Source organism: Pseudopipra pipra, chromosome 3 (genome assembly GCF_036250125.1).
Source record: "Pseudopipra pipra isolate bDixPip1 chromosome 3, bDixPip1.hap1, whole genome shotgun sequence".
In the NCBI taxonomy this organism is placed as follows: domain Eukaryota; kingdom Metazoa; phylum Chordata; class Aves; order Passeriformes; family Pipridae; genus Pseudopipra; species Pseudopipra pipra.
In genome coordinates, this window is record NC_087551.1 from 4,655,466 (window position 1) to 4,672,920 (window position 17,455).

Below are 17,455 nucleotides of genomic sequence, written 5' to 3' on the forward strand. Positions count from 1 at the left end.
CAGCTGAGGGAACAAATCCAGAACTGCCCCGAGGACACCATGGCAACTGGCCCCTCGCAGGGACAGCAGGAAGCAGGGCCTGGCCATTTCCAGATAGGAATTGCTTTGAATGACCTTCTGTTCGCTCAGTGCTGCGGGCTTGCTTAAAACCTCGTGCTCACAGGGAAAACTGTGAGATGAGCAGTGTGTGGTACTGAAAGCCTGAGCCTTAAGGAGACTGGAGAGGAGGAAAAAATCGTGGAAAATGCTTAAATATTTGGATACCACAGATGTATTCATGCAGCAGGATGGAGGTACTGTTTACATATTATCCTTGGAGTGTAATTACAAGAATGTAGGATCTTGGGAATCAGAAGTATGGAAGAGTGTTCTGGAAGAGTGGTGATTAATGATAGTGCTGTGTCTGTCTATGAAATTTAAAAGTAATTTTGTGCACACATTTTGTTCACAGCAGGGATTTGAGCAGCATTTTCATGCCAGCACCCACATTATTTCTAGAAAGATTTTATGGCAGAGAACAGTGCTTTTCAATAAAATACGGGTTTCACATCTGGTGCAGCTAATGCATACTGTACTGAACAATGTCCCTGATGAGTTATATCCACTTAAAATACTTTTTCAGAATAAAACATGCTCTATTTCTTCTTGAAATCTACCCTGCAGAAATGAGCCACCTGGGCTACTGTGGCTCTTAAAGGTATCTTTTTTTGTTGTTTTCTTTTAGGATGATTTTTAGATGTAACATTTACAGAATTTTACATTTAAAGAAAGGAGCCTAAAGTAGACCTGCAAACAAATTAAGCCCATTGGCTGGGGAGAATAATGAAAATCGTTGTACATTTTCAGATTGACCATGGAGATGCACCATCTGAAGCTAACAGTGAACCAAGGCCAACACCAGCAGAGAATGGAGTAAATTACACAGCCTCTCTTACACCGAAACCAGCAACTCAGGTTGTCCACAGCCAACCAGCACCAGGTTAAAAAATAACAATTTTACAAGTGCTTTGTGTTTAAAGAACAAAGGGGGGTTGTGTGTGTTTGGTTTGGTTGGATAAAATAGGTAGAAACTTTCCCACCACTTTTCTGTGCTGTTAGGGCTTGTCTTCTTCAGATATACAAATATCTTCTATTTAAGGGTTGCTTTTGCTGTGAAATTGAAATTCATTACAGGCAGCAAAGTGTGCTGGGTTTTGTTGTTGTCATTGTTGTTGCAAGTGCAAGGAATCTCTTGGAATTGTTTTTACAAATCTGCCCAATTTATGCACGTAATTACATCTTGCTCCACACACACACAAAAACAGTCTTAGGTACTTATCTGTGTTTTCTGTGGACATACCTTCTATAACAAATGCTTGTCAGATCACAGTGTTTGTAATTTTATGACTGCAGTCTGCACAGGCTTGGTCTGACTGACTTCCAAGGAGCGGGATCCTCCTTGTGTACAGAGATTTTGCACTGACCTCGTAATGCAGGGCGGTCACACTGTCAGCCTAGTGCCACTTAAATGACTCCTGTGAGGGAGTTCAGTACCATTCCCCTCATAAATAAACCAGCAAAGCTCAGGTGGGTTTTTGGAAGGTCACCTTTTCGTGTTCCTTCCCAGGGTTATGTTGTTGTCCAGCTCAAGGTGTGCTTTCTCAAATGGTTAATAAATGCCCATGTCAGTGTGTGTCCTGTGTCACCTGCCATGTTTTGACACCCAGTCAAGCAGCACAATAATGGCTCTTGTTGTAAAAGAATTAGAACTACTCATCTCTTTTACCTCCAGGTTCGGTGAAAGCGCCTGCCAAGACAGAAGATCTTATTCAGAGTGTCCTCACAGGTAATAAATGCACAGGTCACACTGCATGAGTGACGTGCTTTTTTGTCAGGAAAATGGTTTTTTTATGGAATAGCCCCCCTGGCTTAGGCATTTCTTTGAGTGATTAGGACTGCAGTAACTCCTAGAAAATGTACGTGCCATGTTTTCTTCCTCAGATTTGAAGTTATTAAATGTTTGAGTACATTCCATGAGATGGGGTGCCAGAGGGAATTTTTAAAAAATATCCCATTGTTGTAGTTTCACAAGCACCAAGTTACCATCTAATGCAGACAAAAGACCAGCATTATTCTGAGAACAGGAGCTAAATTCTTCCTGAATATAGTGAATAGGAGTGAAACCATTTTATCTTCATTAGCCTTGCAGTGTTCCCAGTGCTCCTGCAAAGCTGAAAATTACCATTTCATTGAGCAAACTGGCCTGCCAGTTACATGGGGCCTAGGGTTCAACTGGGAGCCATGTCCTCCAGCTTGGAGTTAGTTTAGATTGCAAATCCCATGAATCAGTTGATTTTATAGTTGTTCTTCTACATTAGAACCCACTCCATGCCCAAATCCTGTGCAGACCTACATTTAGATGTGGAAAACAGGTAAGATGTGATATTCTGTGTGTTGTTTGCCTCTTACTCAGTCTCCCTCAGTGCAGTAGAAAGAGCCTGGCCTGGAGTGTGGGAGCACTTGCTGGCCTCCCACAATCCATCTGCTGTCTGGAGAGGGATCTTCAGCCTGCCTTTTCCAGAGCTGTGACCCCAAATCATGGAAGTCGTCATTCCTTCAAGCCCGTTGTGGTTTTGAATTCTGCTTTGGGGTGAGCTCGGCGTTCAGCCACCAGTCCTTGGCTGGACTGGCAGCCAGGGCCCTCTGACTCTCCTGAGGCAGAGTCTCCACCAAGAGAAGTGAAGTCTCTCCTGAGATTCCATGGGGATACTGGGACAGATGCCTCCAGCCAGTGCCCAGGTCAAGGCAGGAGAGCAGGGAGTTAAGGGGGGTTTAGGCATCAGAATGTTAACAGGGTCCATCCAGAGGGAAGGGAGACCTGAAGTGTTGGGACAGTGGGTACAAAAAGGACCTGTGGTCATATCTATGTAAGATCATGTTTTTATATGTTGGGCTGATGAAAATCTTTACCATCTGAAAGGGGTTGAGGAAAGAAAGCAGAAGGATTTTATTTTGCTACGCTTCTTGGTGTTCTAAATTTTCATCTCTCTTCTCACTCCTGTCAATTAAATTTGCCACAGTGTTTTCAGTCTAGTTACCTTATTTCCAGGTAAATCTACTCAGTTAGTTTATGCTATCATTTAATTTACCCACAGTGAACAGGCTTTGTTTCATTCCTGGCTTCACTGATTGAAATCGTGCGTTGTTAGAAAATTGAAGTGGCTTTTGTTATTGTCATTGTAGAAGTGGAAGCACAGACTATTGAGGAGCTGAAACAACAGAAAGCTTTTGTTAAGCTTCAGAAGAAGCACTACAAGGAAATGAAGGACCTTGTGAAGAGGCACCACAAGAAAACCACCGACCTCATCAAAGAGCACACTGCGAAGTATAATGAAATCCAAAATGACTACCTGAGGAGAAGAGCAGTTTTAGAAAAAACAGCAAAAAGAGACAGCAAGAAAAGGTATGTTAAGCAGCTTTCCTGATCTTGGTATTAGAGGTCTTTACTCAAGTCTTCTTTTCTAGTAGACAATAAATGGAGGTGACATTAGAGCACAGAAAAAATCAAAAGCAGCAAGATCCCTAGTTAATGGGGATGAGAGCATTGTCTCCAAGTGAGAGCCTTGGAAAAAACTCGTGATAGAGCAGAGGGCATCAGATGTAGAATTAGAGAAAAGAAACACCTGAAGATTATTAAGATCTGACTACCATTTAAATCATGATTGATCCAGAACACTTGGGGAGTGTCTTACTGACTGCCTGGCTTTGCTTCTGCATGCACACTCCTTCTGTGCTCTCTCTTTTCCCAAACCTTGCATCACCCTGTCCCTTTGTGTGTTTTGGTACGATTTTTATATTTTTTGTTTAGGTAATAATAAAAAATGAGAGTTGTATTTATCATTTTCAGTTTCAAATACAAAAGACTGCAATGACTTACTGATCTTCACACAATTATTGCCTTGTTCCTATGACAAGGAACTGTATATTAATAAAAGTCAGTTCTTAACTCCTGGCAAACACACACACATAGATCCAATCGGTGTCTGATACTCTTGCAATTGAATTTTTATTCCTCCTGTTGGTGCATCATTCTTGTTTTAACAAATCATTTATTTTTTAAAGTAATTAGGTAAGCACAGAAGTCCTTTAACTTTTACACGAAGCTGATATGGCTGCAGTCCTTAAATATGAAGACATTGAATAAAAAAACAAATTACTGATACTTTTTGGTAGGAGATCATCAGAGAAAAAAGCTGCAAGCATGGTCTGGCTGCCAAGCTTGTTGATAGTCCCTCTAAATGTAAGTGACTGGGATTCAGGCCATAACTTGTCCCTAGGCAGGAGCTTATTCATTTAAGCTCTACTGATGACAGAATGTCATTGGGCTTAATAAGAGCTTGACACTCATAATATATCTACATTCAGCTGGCCTTAACTGTTGCCAGTTTTTGGGCTTCCATGTTCTATACTTGAGTTTAATAAATTCCCTTAATGACTGGTTATCAACTGCAGGCACAGGGATGTTTGATCTGCTGTGTTTTCTGTCATCAAAGTGTGTGACAGACAAAACAACGTCATGTTTCTCTTTTCTCTACCATATTCTGTTCACATTTAAGCAGGAAATCAAACCTAATAAGTAAAATGACTCGTTTATCTTTGAGCAAAAAAGGATTTTTGTTTTTTGTTGTTGTTGTTGTGTTATGATCTGACCATAAATCATTCCTGATATCAGGCAGTTCCAGTCCGTGGAGCTGTCACAGGGGTTTCAGAGACCTGAAGTTTTATGAGCAGATACAGAGAAGTCTGAAGGTTAAAAAACTGGAGGTTACATTATTAAAAGGCAGGAATACATTTGTAGGGGGTTTCAAACCTGCAAGTGCATTTTATCTCAAGCAGCAGCCTTCTAATGGAATCCTGCATCCCAAGGAAAAAGGCGATTTGTATCATTTTAAATTATTACTGAAGGTATTTGCCTGTTAACTGCAAAGTATAAATCACTGCTTCATCAGGAGTGCCTGTATCAGACAGCCATAAAAATGTGTTGTCTCTGCTCAGAAGCAATCTGTGCTTCATGCCCTTGTCTAAAATTGAGCCCAGATTCAGTAAACTCAATGTCTGCAGGAAGTCTGAAATATTTATTTATCCACATGCACAAGTGTTTCGTTGGTGTCGTTCTGAAGTCCCTTTAATGATTGTGTCTTGTAAAAAAAATAGTATTTGAGCCAGGGTTTAGAAATAGGCCTGAATTCCTTTTCCCAAATATGCAAGAGGAATGTCAGCTTTAAAATGTGTAATGGCATAATACACTGATTGTCATATTCATTAATGCTGTCTTCTGGCTCTGTAATATTTAAATTCCCCTCACCTATCACACTGACACCACTTAACCTCTTAGCAGAATATTCAAATACAATAAAAATACAAGAAATAAAACGAGGCTACCTTGGGATTTGTGTCCTCGGGCCGATGGAAGCAGATTCCCATTATTTCAGTTGGAGCCACTCAAATTGACAGCAGCTGCACACTCGAACCTGGGAGAGAGGAGAGAGGCAGCCAGTGTGGCAAGTTCTCTGCATTGTAATCCCTGCACATTTCTGAGTAGCAAACTCATTTTTCTCCCGGTGTCAGCCCCCTCTGTTCAAGGTTTTGTTGTTTTGTCCATCTCCTGCGCTGTTCTGACGTTTCCCAGGCAACTGATTTAACACCTGAGCACGGCAGCAAACACAGCAGCAGAGCAGGGACACAGCATAGTCTTAGTTTTTAATATATTTTCCTTGGGTTTGGTTTAGTGCTGGTCTGAGAGTGATACTGGGTTTGCTGCTTGTTTTTCACTTGAGCAGTTTAGTGTCCTCACGTCTTCTTTCACGGTTACATCCACCCTTCCTTGTGTCTTAAGGAAGAGTAAAATATACCCAAACTATTCCTTAGTGTTGCTTTTCAGCTTCCTTGATGTGTTGTTCCTTTGCTCCCATGTGTTGCCTGTCTGAGCTTTGCCCCCCACCGGGGTGTTCACTTCCCTTCCGAAGGCAGCAAATCCATGGAGCCCTTTCCTCTGTATGTGCTATGCATGGCAGTTCCTGAAGGGGGGACAAAATACCAAAAAAAAAGGGATGTTCCTGCCGTTTCAAGTGTTTCATAAATGCAGATGTAAAGTCGGGCTTTTGAATTTATTGCTGTGAGTGCAGGCAAGGGTGACTCAGTTTCCAAAATACTTTGCATTCACCGTTTCTGCTGAAGGCTGTGCAGCTTTGAAGTTCAGGTTACGTGACTGGAAGGGGATAAACAAGTTCCATGAGCATCTGTTTATGGGAAATCTTGGCAGTATAGCTAATTTATACTAGATCTGGTTGACAGCACCGCGGTGGGCCAGTAAAATGAGGTTTAAAAGCAATAGCCATCCTGTTAATAAACTGCTAATACTGTATTTTCCCTAAAAGGTTAAATTATTGGACTTACTGGGGCTAAAACCACTTATCTTGTGGTGCTGAGGAAATTATTAATGGGATATTTATAAATATTACCCTTAAAAACAAGGTGTAAGTGAGGCGGAGTGTCCATGCCTTGTGACTGAGACCTTTGGGGGGGTGTGTGTGCCTTTGCAGGTCTGAGACGGGCAGCCCAGACCACAGTTCAACTATTGAGCAGGAACTGGCTGCACTGGACTCTGAAATGACCCAGAAGCTGGTGGAGCTGAAGGAGAAGCAACAGCAGCAGCTGCTGAACCTCCGGCAGGAGCAGTATTACAGTGAGAAGTACCAGAAACGAGAGCACATCAAACTGGTACGTTTGTCATGGCTCTACTTTCCCTCAGCCAGCTCGGGGCAGGCAGTGAAGGCAGCACACTGGAATGACATGGAGCTTCCTTGTGTCACTTTGCCACTAACACTTCCAGCAGCTTGGAAGGCTTTGCATGGAAGGCAGAAAGGCAACAGGGCTCTGTTACTACCTCTAGTTACATAAGTCCCGGTTTGCTGCAGCTTTTGGATGATGATCCTGTTTTTTGTACAACACACAAGGAGGCAGGATTAGCTGGAAAATAAATTGAAACACCATGAAAATAAATAAATGAGAAGAGATTCAAACGTTCCCCAGGACAGAGAGTCGTGCCAAGGAGTGTTCCTGTTGCAGATGAATGCTCTGAGGGGATGCAGGACATAATCTGTACATGGTGAAGAAATATTTTGTGTCCATTAGTCCAAGTCAGCTTGTGTTTTTACAGCTGGAGTTTGGCTGACAGCTACAGCAGGATCATAGGCCCTCTGAGCTGAAATAGAGGAGCTTGGGCAGATGGCAGCTGAAGTAAAGGACATTCTTAGGCAGAAAAGAATACTTTTGACGGGTGTTATGAGAGTGCAAACTGTTTCTTAACTCCAGACAATCCCCTCTCGCGGTTTTTTCGATTACCTGATGTTTTGCCTCAGTACTGTTGGGTGAAGTGATCTGTCTGCTCTGCCCTGACGTCCAAAAAGAGCAGATCAGAGGAGTGATGTGTGTGGATATGTCTCAGCAAGGCCTTTGCACAAATTCAAGTAACAGTTGGGAGCTGCAGCTCAGAGATTTAAATTTTTATAAAAATGAGCCATTTTGGACCCACATAGTTGGGCTTATATTGTAAGGTAACTCATTTCTCTTTCCAAAATGGGAAATGGCCTTTCTCAAAAGCAAAGTCACATTTTTGGCATTATCCAGGCACGCAGTGTCCGACTAAATTCATATTTTAGCACAGAACTCTCAGACAGTTTTCCCTCTGAACTGTGCAGGACTTAATATTCCAATTAAAATCTGCCTTGCAGCTGTGAGATCCCCTCTGATGTCTTTCTTTTAGAGTTGAACCTATTGTCAGTACCTTTATCCTTTTATCTAAAGAATGAAAAGCTGGATCAGACCAGCTATTATTATTATTATACATTCCTGGCCCATCACCCTGACAGGGTTTGTTTTACAAAATCAAACTTAAACTAGGGGGGGGTGATTAAACCAAATTGGTCCTGTTTCCCACTTTATTCACTGTTCATTGAAGTCCGTGTGTCCTCTCCCATCAGCATCCCTACCACAGGGCTGGGACTTGGTTTGGGGTTTCAGCACAAATGAGGTGGGACCCAGCACTGGGCAGCAGATTCCAAACCAGCCACTCAGATCCTTTTGAGTCCATGATTCTGCTGTCAAAATGCAGGTTATGCTCATCTGTGCTTCTTGGCTATTCAGTGACACGGGAGTTCAGTTTGTAATTTGTGTGGTGCAGGTTCAGTTTGTGGCCATCTCTGAATTACCACGGGCGTTTCGATCCCTAGCAGAGGTAAAATCCGCAACACATGTTTTGGGTTTACATTTTAATGTGGGGAAACTGAACCACCTGGATGCACAGAGAAACAGTAGTTTCTGTGGAGGTCGGGCACACACCAGCCTGGCTGAACTCCCACCAGTTAATAATGTGTTTACACTGATAAGAATGTTGACTGGCTTTGGATCTCTGGGAATTAATCTGGGAATGGCGTAATGCTTTCTGCTGCAGGCTTTTGAGGAAACTTGGATGCCTGTGTAAGATTTCGCTGCAAATACACAATTTTGTTTCTTGGGATTTTTTTTTTTTAGCTTATTCAGAAGCTGACAGATGTAGCAGAGGAGTGTCAGAACAGTCAACTAAAGAAACTAAAAGAAACATGTGAAAAGTAAGCACTGTTCCCCTCACCATTGATTGCTGCTCCTTGGGGGTTTGTTTAGATACGTTTTGAACTTGCCTTTGTTTTTTATGCTTCAGAGAAAAGAAAGAATTGAAGAAAAAAATGGACAAGAAGAGGCAGGAGAAGATCACAGAAGCAAAGTCCAAGGATAAAAATCAAATGGAAGAGTAAGTATATCCCTGAATCTGTATCCTTGTAGGTTATGAGGAGGCCACAGTTTTCCCAACTGGAAAATCAGAGAAAGGTCTCAACCCTAAACAGAAGGCAGCCTTTAGTCAGACCTGACCAGAGCAGTGGAGTCCTGACTTCCACGATACCAATTCCATTTCCTGGCACTAATCTAATCTCCTGCTCTGGGAGCAGGGGAGCCTGGGTCAGCAGCAGAGGTGCTGGTGTGTGGGGTGGGGGCATGACAGAGCAATCCCCCAAAATGCTGTTATTCCAGACACTGCTCCTCTGAGGATAAATGGGCTTAGTGGCTTCAGTTCCTGCAGAGCATGATTTCACCTTCACTTAGATTTTTATTCCTGAGTTATCTTTTCTTCTTAACTCGAAGTTTCTCTCCAGAAGAAACAGCGACAACATACTTTAGATTTACTCTGCTTTTGTGATAAATTCCCCTCATATTTTCAGCTAGTGATTCTCCTCCAGTGCTGGTGTCACTTTGGGTGGGAGAGAGAGGAAAGCTGAGCTCTGAGGGTGCAGTTTTTCTGAACAAGGACGGGAGTATTAATTTCACTTATGCACCACCAGACAACACAAACCCTAGTTGTGCAGGTTGGTTATATTCTTCCCAAGGGCACAGCATCTAGGTTTGTTTGCCCTCCTTCATTTGTTTTGGCAAGTAGCTCAAAAAGAAAATGGAGCCTTTTTATCTTGTACTGTTATTCTTGTGACCAGTCTTTAGTAGCATTTAAGGGCAGTTAAAAATACAAGAGGAACAAACAAAACAAAAAAGAAAATCAGAAATGTTTGGGGTTTACCACCTAACAAATGCACAACTGTGTGTGGTTTTCAACAGGTGAAAAGGGTTACCCAGGTTTTGGAGCCTCTCAGCAGACAATCTGTGTATTGGGTAACACTGAAAGAGGTGAAGTGCTTCAGATGATTTAAGAATCAGTGCTATAGGATTTTAATAAATGTCCACTGGAAAAAAAATGAGAATAACAAAATGAGAATAATTGATTGTGAAAAACAGGGAGAAATACTTAATATGGTTAGAGCTGGTCAGGGGGGCCTGGAATTCATATTAGAAAAAGGTAGTTGGGCATTACGGAAATGTTACAGCAGTAAAAAATCAATGGCAGTAGGAAATGATTTGCTGAGAGGTTAATGGGACACCAGCGAGAAAGGCTCAGGAACAGACAAGTAGCAATTCTTTTTTGTTTTCCTTTCATTTTTTTTCTCATTCTTCCCAAGGGCTTTCCTTTGCCAGGCTTTTTAAAGAGCCCTTGGGAAGGGTGAGGTGGGGATGACATGGGAAACTCAGCTTTCCTCTGTCTGTGACACAGTTTGTCCTCACGCTGGCAGCAGGGCAGGGGGCAGCAAGACCTTCTGGTGAATCCCATTCCAGTTAGTCTGGCTCAGCTGTTGTTTATCTAAAGCTTTTTACTCGGGTTTGGGAGAGAATTTTGCACAGAGATGGTATATTGTATTAATGGTTCTTACCTAATTTTCTTTAGTCCACCCCGGGCTTGTGTAGCTGCCTAAAACCACATGATTTTAGTGCCACCTGAACAGCAGTTTTAGAATTCTGTCCTGAAACTGGTCAACTGAAGTACCCACAGATTGTTACTTTATATGCTTTTATGTCTTGTCTTCAGCCTTTGACCGATGGTTTCGAAATAATTGTCTCACACAATGACTTCAAGTATTTCCTCCAAGTTTCTGTGGGGACCCCAGTCACGTGTGCCCTGCTCTCCGTGGGATCTCCGTCCCTGGCTGTCACCAGCAGTCCCTGCTCTGACAGAGGCTGTTTCTCTGCTCCATGAAGTGCCACAGCGTGGCACTGTGTGTCTGCTGATGGCTGTGTGTGCTCCCAGACCGATTTGGAACACCAGCACCACACCAGCACCGCTTGGAAAACGTTATCCTGTGGGAAAAGCCCGTCGTGGAAGAGCAGGGGGTTGTTGTGCAGGGCACGGGGAAGTCTGAGCCCTTCCTACAGTGAAGATGTTACAGGGGCACCTGCAGCAAGCACACCAAAGTTAATTAGTCAGACCCCCACATTCACAACATGGCCCTAATTAGATCACAGAGAGGTGAGGGCATTAAAATCCCTTGGTGTGATGCTATTGACCACAATAACTTGTTGATTGCTCCCCCCCAGAGAGAAGACGGAAATGATCCGATCCTACATCCAGGAGGTGGTGCAGTACATAAAGAGGGTATGGCAGGCCATGTGTTTGTTTTTCATTTGTGGGGATAAAATATCAGCTTTCATCTTGTGGGTGATATTAAACTGCAGATTTCGAGCTTCTGCAGCTACTGATGTTTCACAGGTGCAGCGTAGACTTTTCTTCCCATTCCAGTTAAAGGAGAACTGGGATTTCAGACAATTCTTCGCTAATTATTAGTCAGTGTTTGAGGGATGGTGCTGAGAGAGGCAGATTTTAATACAATTTCATCTTTGAATATCCTTTGTGTACTCATGGAAAATGTAACAGTTTTTTTAATTGGTTGCTCTGTGTTTAAATGCAAAGATTGTATAAGGAACTCTGAAAGTCAATAAACATTTAATTGCAGAGTATATTTTAACTTTAATTGGATTTGTACAGTTGCTGAAATGTAAAAAGCATTCTGTGAGCTCTGTAAACACAAGTCAAAGAATTTCATTACAGGTGTTAGCTCTGAGCTTTTCTGAAGCTGTGGGTGGTTTACACTGGGCTGAAAGTGTGCACTGCAGTGTTTTGATGTGTGAAATCACTGTGAAACATATGCAGCTATTGAATTTTCTCTTAATTTCAGTGCACAGATAGTTCAGTTCAAAAGTTCGTTTCTCTCAGGAAGGCCTTGATTTAGGAAGCAAGCTGAAGAATTAGCAAACTAAGCATGTTTAGTTCCTGTTGGAGTTAATTCCATGTCTGAGTGCTTTATTACATGGGGCCCAAAATTGATCAGCATGTTCATTTAGGACTCCAGGATGCAAATCCCCTTCTGGGAGCAGGGTCCGTCTCTCACAGCTTGTATAAGAAAAGCTAAAGCAAAATAATGTAATTTTAAAAACTGCATTATGCTTTTGATAGCATTAGGAGTCTACAGCAAGTCCTTTAGACATTTCTGATTCTAAAACCCGTGTGTGAAATCTGATATACATTGTTCACACCCAACTGTTAGAGCAGTGGTGTGTAATTTTATATTGGAATTACTGATAGTTTTGATGATAACTTTCTGATTTTAATGGATGACATGTTTGTTGGGAAAGAGATGGGAAAGTGAGGCTGTGCAGTCTCTGAAAAAAGCTTCTCTTCTATGTTTCTGCAGCTAGAAGATGCTCAGAGTAAAAGGCAGGAGAAACTTGTAGAAAAACACAAGGAGATCCGTCAGCAAATACTGGATGAAAAGCCTAAGGTAAAGAGTTTTTGAACATATGTTACACTGCTAAAAGTGTCCTTCAGGGAAGAAAGTGTTCTTGCAGCAGGTAGGCTGATGTTTAAACATGAGGGGATCCGTTGGCAGCCTCAAAGCCACCGTCACTGATATTCAGGGTGAAAAAAGTCAAGTGGCAGCCTAGCGTGGAGCACCACTCCAGGTGCAGGTGTCAGAAACTGGGCTTAAGTGTTTTAGCACTCGTGTTGCTGAAAAGCCTTCAGTGTGAGAGGTGCTCCTGGCCAGCAGAGTGTGCCCTTCCCTCCTCTGTTCGGGAACAAAACACAGTTTACATTTGAAAAGAAAAAGAGATATCTCCTTAGCATGCTCCCCCGCAGGTGCTCGTGGTCGTTGGTCAGGATGTATTTTTGTGCAAAACAACGAGCTCTTCCATGATAATAGTGCTCAATATTCTGCATTGCTTGCTGGATTTCCTCCCTTTGCTTTTGTGTTGCATCTGCACTGTGACATTCTGAAATACATGTTCTGATCTTTGTGACTGTGGGCTGACTCTTGCTCCCAGTGAAGCTGGTGGCAGTCTTGCCCTTGACTTCAGTGGAGAAGGCTCAGAGCCCTCCACCTGTCCGTGATTTTTCCTGTAGAAAGATGTAGGGAACTATGTAATCAGACTTCCATATGGAGGGAGACTTGTTTTCAGCAGAGTTCATATCCAAGTATAATCCTTCACAGCCCATTGTGTCATGTCTGCTTTCATTTCTTCTGCTCTTGCTCAGACGTGTGTCCTCAGCTTCACTTTTCATTTCTTGTCTGTGTCCACAGTCCTAATGTTTTGTGCTTGTATTACAGCTGGAATTCTAGCACTGGGTGTGAATTAATCAGTGTTGTCATGTCATTTCTGTGAAATAGCCAGAGAATAAATTAGGCTAAGGTCTGAATAGCCAGAAGTTTGCAGTAGTTTGGAAAAATAAAAATGTTTGCACTTCCAATTTCCCACTCATCTTTTTAAAATCATGCTCATAAATGAGGTGGAACTTTTTGATGTTGTGGGCATCTGGGTGTAAAGACTATACATAATATTATGTTTTATATTTGGTGCTGTAGGATCATGAGCTTCTTGGGCATGTGAACTGGAATTGAAACATTGGAATTTAAAATGCCAAAGAATAATCTGCAAGTACTTCTAACACTGGCTTTTACTCAATACTTAAGCACTTGATTACTTCTCTTCGTGTTCTTTCTTTTATTCTTGATTTTATTTTTTTTTTAATTTATTGGTGTACTGAGGAGTAGCACAAAGCACTGACAGTTTGTCACTGAGCACTTGAGTTATGTTTTGAAAGACTGTGCTGGACTGGCAGTGTAAGACTCTTCCATCAGCTGCCCACGTGCCAAGCGTTAGGTCATGGCACAGAGCAGCTCCAGATCCCTGTTTTCCCCTGGATCTGGCCACCAGTGAAAGCACTGCAGTGCTCATCACTCTCCAGCCCTCCCGAGACACCCTCTGCAGTACATGTGTCTCCCAGGGCCTGGCTGCAGGGCTTTTTTTCCTTCCCCACGCACTGAAACAGGCACTTTGCTGGATTTATGGTGGTGTGTGCCTCTTGCTTGCATGAGAGGATTTAGGGAAAACATAATTACTCATTTTATTAAGTCTCTTTTTATGTTTTGCTTCGCGTCCGTATTTCATATCCATATTTGCTTCCTTAGTGACAGGGCCTGTGATATAAAATAGATCAAATGATTTCCCAGCTGAGGAGAGCTGATGTATTTTATGCAGGCAGCAGCCTTCCTGGGGGCTGCTTTTTTAACAGCCCAACCTCTCCTGCTTCAAACACCCACTAAAATTTATGCTAGCCGTGTTAAAAGGGTTTTCTGGCAGTATCAACTCGGCCCCAAACAAAGAGCTTAATATATTAAGAGGGAAAGAATCTTCAGTATTCTTCCCAATAATTCCACTGGAGACAGATTTGCCATCATCAGTCACTGCCACGAGGTTATTTATTACTGACTCACAGTTTGTTGTGTTCTGACTCTGTGCACAGAGCTCTTCCCCAGCCAGGAAGAATCCTGTGTCACAAAGTGTTGCCAGCAGGGCTGCCACACTGCTGGGGTTTTGTTGGCCTTTCTCAAAGTGTGAGTGTGCAGCTTTCTCTCTTGTGGCATGTGGAGGTCACCAGAAGAAAATTTGCCTCAGAGTGCTGACATTTTAGACAACAGTTTTTAGAAACTGCACAGACTGGATGCAAGTCAGTTCCCTGTACTGGAGGCAGAGGTTTGGGGTTTTTTTGTTTAAAATACCATGTGTCAAGATGAAAGTGCTTAACTTGAGACTGATTTACTCCCTAAACTCTGCCTCTCCCTCATGTATGTCATTTCTTTTTAATGTTTGGATGTGAGGCTGTTTTGCAACTTTCATTTGCAGGGCTATTGTATAGCAAAAAGCTTTTTTTCTCCTATAAGAGCTGGAAACTTCCTGAACTGGTGCTTTTAGGCAAAAGGTTGGAAACAGTTCTTCAGCTTCTTGTGGTACTGCTGAAGTCAGGGCAAGCATTGGCTTTAGTGAGGCCCAAAGGTCATACTCTGTCTGTGTAAATAATGATGAGATCTTTATGAAAAACTAATCTCTGCTGCTGCAGAAACTAGGAATTGAGTGTTATAATCAAATCTGTGTGTGTGTAACCAGGCCAGCCACTCCCACAAACATGTTTGGCAAAGGAGACTATCACCTAGTTAAGAAGTCAAGTGCTGACTGACTCGAGGTAAAAATTCTCTATCTTGCCATTTTAGTGAAATCATATGGGAAACAAAGTTCAGATCTCTCCTGCTGCTCTTTCCTCACAGCATCACTACCCAGCAAGGCTGTTTGTATTTTCTATCACTCCTTATTTTTCCCTACATTATCTACTGGCAGCTATATTATCAGCAACAACTTGTATTTTCTTTCTCTCCCATTCTGCTTCTTTGTCTCCCCCTCTTAGTCACTGATACCCATTAAGCTTGTCCTGTCTTTATCTTCTTCCCCTTGGGCATCTCCTCTGCCTGCTGTGGAGGCTCTGCAGAGAGACAGCTCTTTCCACTGCAGTGTGTATCAGAGCAGGGTGTGATTCTGGATTCTCCATGTGCTGGCACACATTGTTATCTGAGCTCAGAGGAGGACGGGCATGGTCATTGTGTCTCAATTTCTGTGTCCTCAACAGCTTGTGCATCAAATTAAACATAAATCAAGTGCATTTCCTTCCCCCCTACACACACCCTCGCCTCCAATTTCATTGTAATTACAAAGATCAATACACGTGAGACACGACAAGGGATTAATTATTTTTCGGGGAATCGACTCAGTTACAGTAAATAGGCCCAAGCCTCCTCTAATTGAAATCAATGAGACTTTTGTTAGTCATGCTCACGGGTCAGAGCTACACTTAAATCTCAATACAATAGCTGCTCCTGCAGTCAGCTCCTGCTCCCAGCAGAGTTATCTGGATTCTGTGGGCTCCAGTGGGCCGTGCTCTTGCAGCCCCAGCTGCCAAGGGAGATGTAACTCCTGTGGTTCTTCAGCCCGTGCTCGTGTTTCTGCTCACACTGACCACAACCCCAGCATAGTCAAGGCCTGCCAGATGGGCTGGGCTCCTGGAGGGATGTGGAAAATGGCATATTCAGGGAGGGCTTTGTCTGTGGGAGAAGGTCCAGCAGGTCTGCAGAGGCACCAGGAGCTGTGCAAACTTTGCCCTAAGTGTTACAGCTCTGCGCCCTTCCAAATGAATGAAGAGAATGTACAGCCTTAAGGTGTGCAACTCCTTTTTTCTCTCCTCGAAAAGTATAATGAAAACAATTTTTAAACGTTGTCAATCAGTTCTTGATAATGGAAAACAGAGGCATCTGATGCATGCTAACTCACTTTCATACATTTATGATCTCCTAATTTGGCACATGTTATTAATTGCACCCTGCGGGAGTTGACACTTCTACGTCCAATCAAAATTAATATTAACACTGCACCTGAAAAATTTATGAAGGCACAAAATGATGAATATTTAAGTTACAGAACAAATTAACAGGATGCTGATCTTTTACATCAGTCAAGCCTCTCATAACTCCGGGATCTTCTTTCTGTTCCATAGGGCTGGAAAGGCCCTTCAGGGTCTGGACACTGACTCCTTTCTTCCTGGTGTTATAGAAATGAAGGTGTTTGAAAATCCTTAGATTTCAGATCGATGCTTTCTGATTTCCTGAGATATCTAAAACCACGTGATTGCTGCAAAGGCTGCAGCTTGCCCTGTGATTTAGGTGACACTTCGGGGTCATTCTCATGCAGATGATGCCGGTGAGTTAAATGGAGCTGTTACCTGACACAGGGTCAGCAAATGTGTTTTACAGCACTTTTAGATGTTATTTCAGTTCCCCTCAGAGCTCTATTTGCTCATCTGGAAGGGAACAGCTCTGAGGAACTTTGATGAGTATTCCAGTGTCGTGTCAGCTCACTGCATAATTCACAACAACATTGCCCTGTCCTCCACAATCCCTTTTTGATCCTTTACACCTCTGCGGGAAGCCAAGCTGTCTTTTGGGCTAACTGCACTTAATTCAGACACTTCCAAAGGCATTCCAGCTCAACCTCAGGCAACTCTTCAAGAATTCGGGGGAAGGAGTTTGGAGCAAAAGGTTATTTCAGTTTACTGAGTTTCAGGAGACTTTGCGTTGCCTGGATTTGGGTTGAGTGGTGGAAGTTGCCCTCCTTCCCTAGTCTGCAGACTCATTGCAAAGAAAAACAGGAAAGAAATGAGTTGATAGCCAGTGTAATATTTAAAAAATTCTCCTTTTATTTTCTCCCCGTTTAGGTAAAAATTTCATTTGTTAGTTCGCTCAATTTAAACATTTCCAAAGTTTAAAAAGAAATCTCCCTTGAATCTGTGGCTGCTAAGCTAGAATTATTTGTGGCATTATCTGCCAAAAAAAGCAGAGAATTAAGAGGATTGAAACAATTTACTGTTTGTTTCGCTGTTCAGCTTCGGGTTTTGGTGCTTTTGTATTCACCAGAGGGGAATAATAAAATGTTTCTCTACCTCATTAAATGGGCAGCAGCATGGAGAAATGAATGGAATTTTCTGAGCCTCAGTGAACAACAAATATTTGAGGGGAATATTTGAAAAAAAAACAAAATCTAGACTGAGATTTCCCAATCTTCCTGTGACTTCATCTGGCATCTTCCCACTTCAGGATCAGAGGTTGCATTTAAATTTTGGGATGCA

General features: G+C 42.5%; 1 protein-coding gene and 1 long non-coding RNA gene across 5 annotated transcripts in view; one reads left to right on the forward strand and one right to left on the reverse strand.

The window, feature by feature from the left end:
- LOC135410764 (uncharacterized) overlaps positions 1 to 6,035 on the reverse strand; it is a 53,797-nt gene extending 47,762 nt beyond the window's left edge. For both annotated transcript variants that reach the window (XR_010428866.1, XR_010428865.1), the window contains exon 1: positions 5,422 to 6,035. This is a non-coding gene — a long non-coding RNA (uncharacterized LOC135410764). The remainder of the gene's footprint in view (positions 1 to 5,421) is intronic.
- PLCB1 (phospholipase C beta 1) overlaps positions 1 to 17,455 on the forward strand; it is a 334,660-nt gene that overhangs the window by 268,010 nt on the left and 49,195 nt on the right. For all 3 annotated transcript variants that reach the window (XM_064647501.1, XM_064647499.1, XM_064647502.1), the window contains exons 24-31: positions 847 to 979; positions 1,772 to 1,825; positions 3,223 to 3,442; positions 6,582 to 6,759; positions 8,572 to 8,648; positions 8,738 to 8,827; positions 10,990 to 11,047; positions 12,144 to 12,230. In XM_064647501.1, the coding sequence (XP_064503571.1) occupies positions 847 to 979; positions 1,772 to 1,825; positions 3,223 to 3,442; positions 6,582 to 6,759; positions 8,572 to 8,648; positions 8,738 to 8,827; positions 10,990 to 11,047; positions 12,144 to 12,230 (897 nt within the window). The remainder of the gene's footprint in view (positions 1 to 846; positions 980 to 1,771; positions 1,826 to 3,222; positions 3,443 to 6,581; positions 6,760 to 8,571; positions 8,649 to 8,737; positions 8,828 to 10,989; positions 11,048 to 12,143; positions 12,231 to 17,455) is intronic.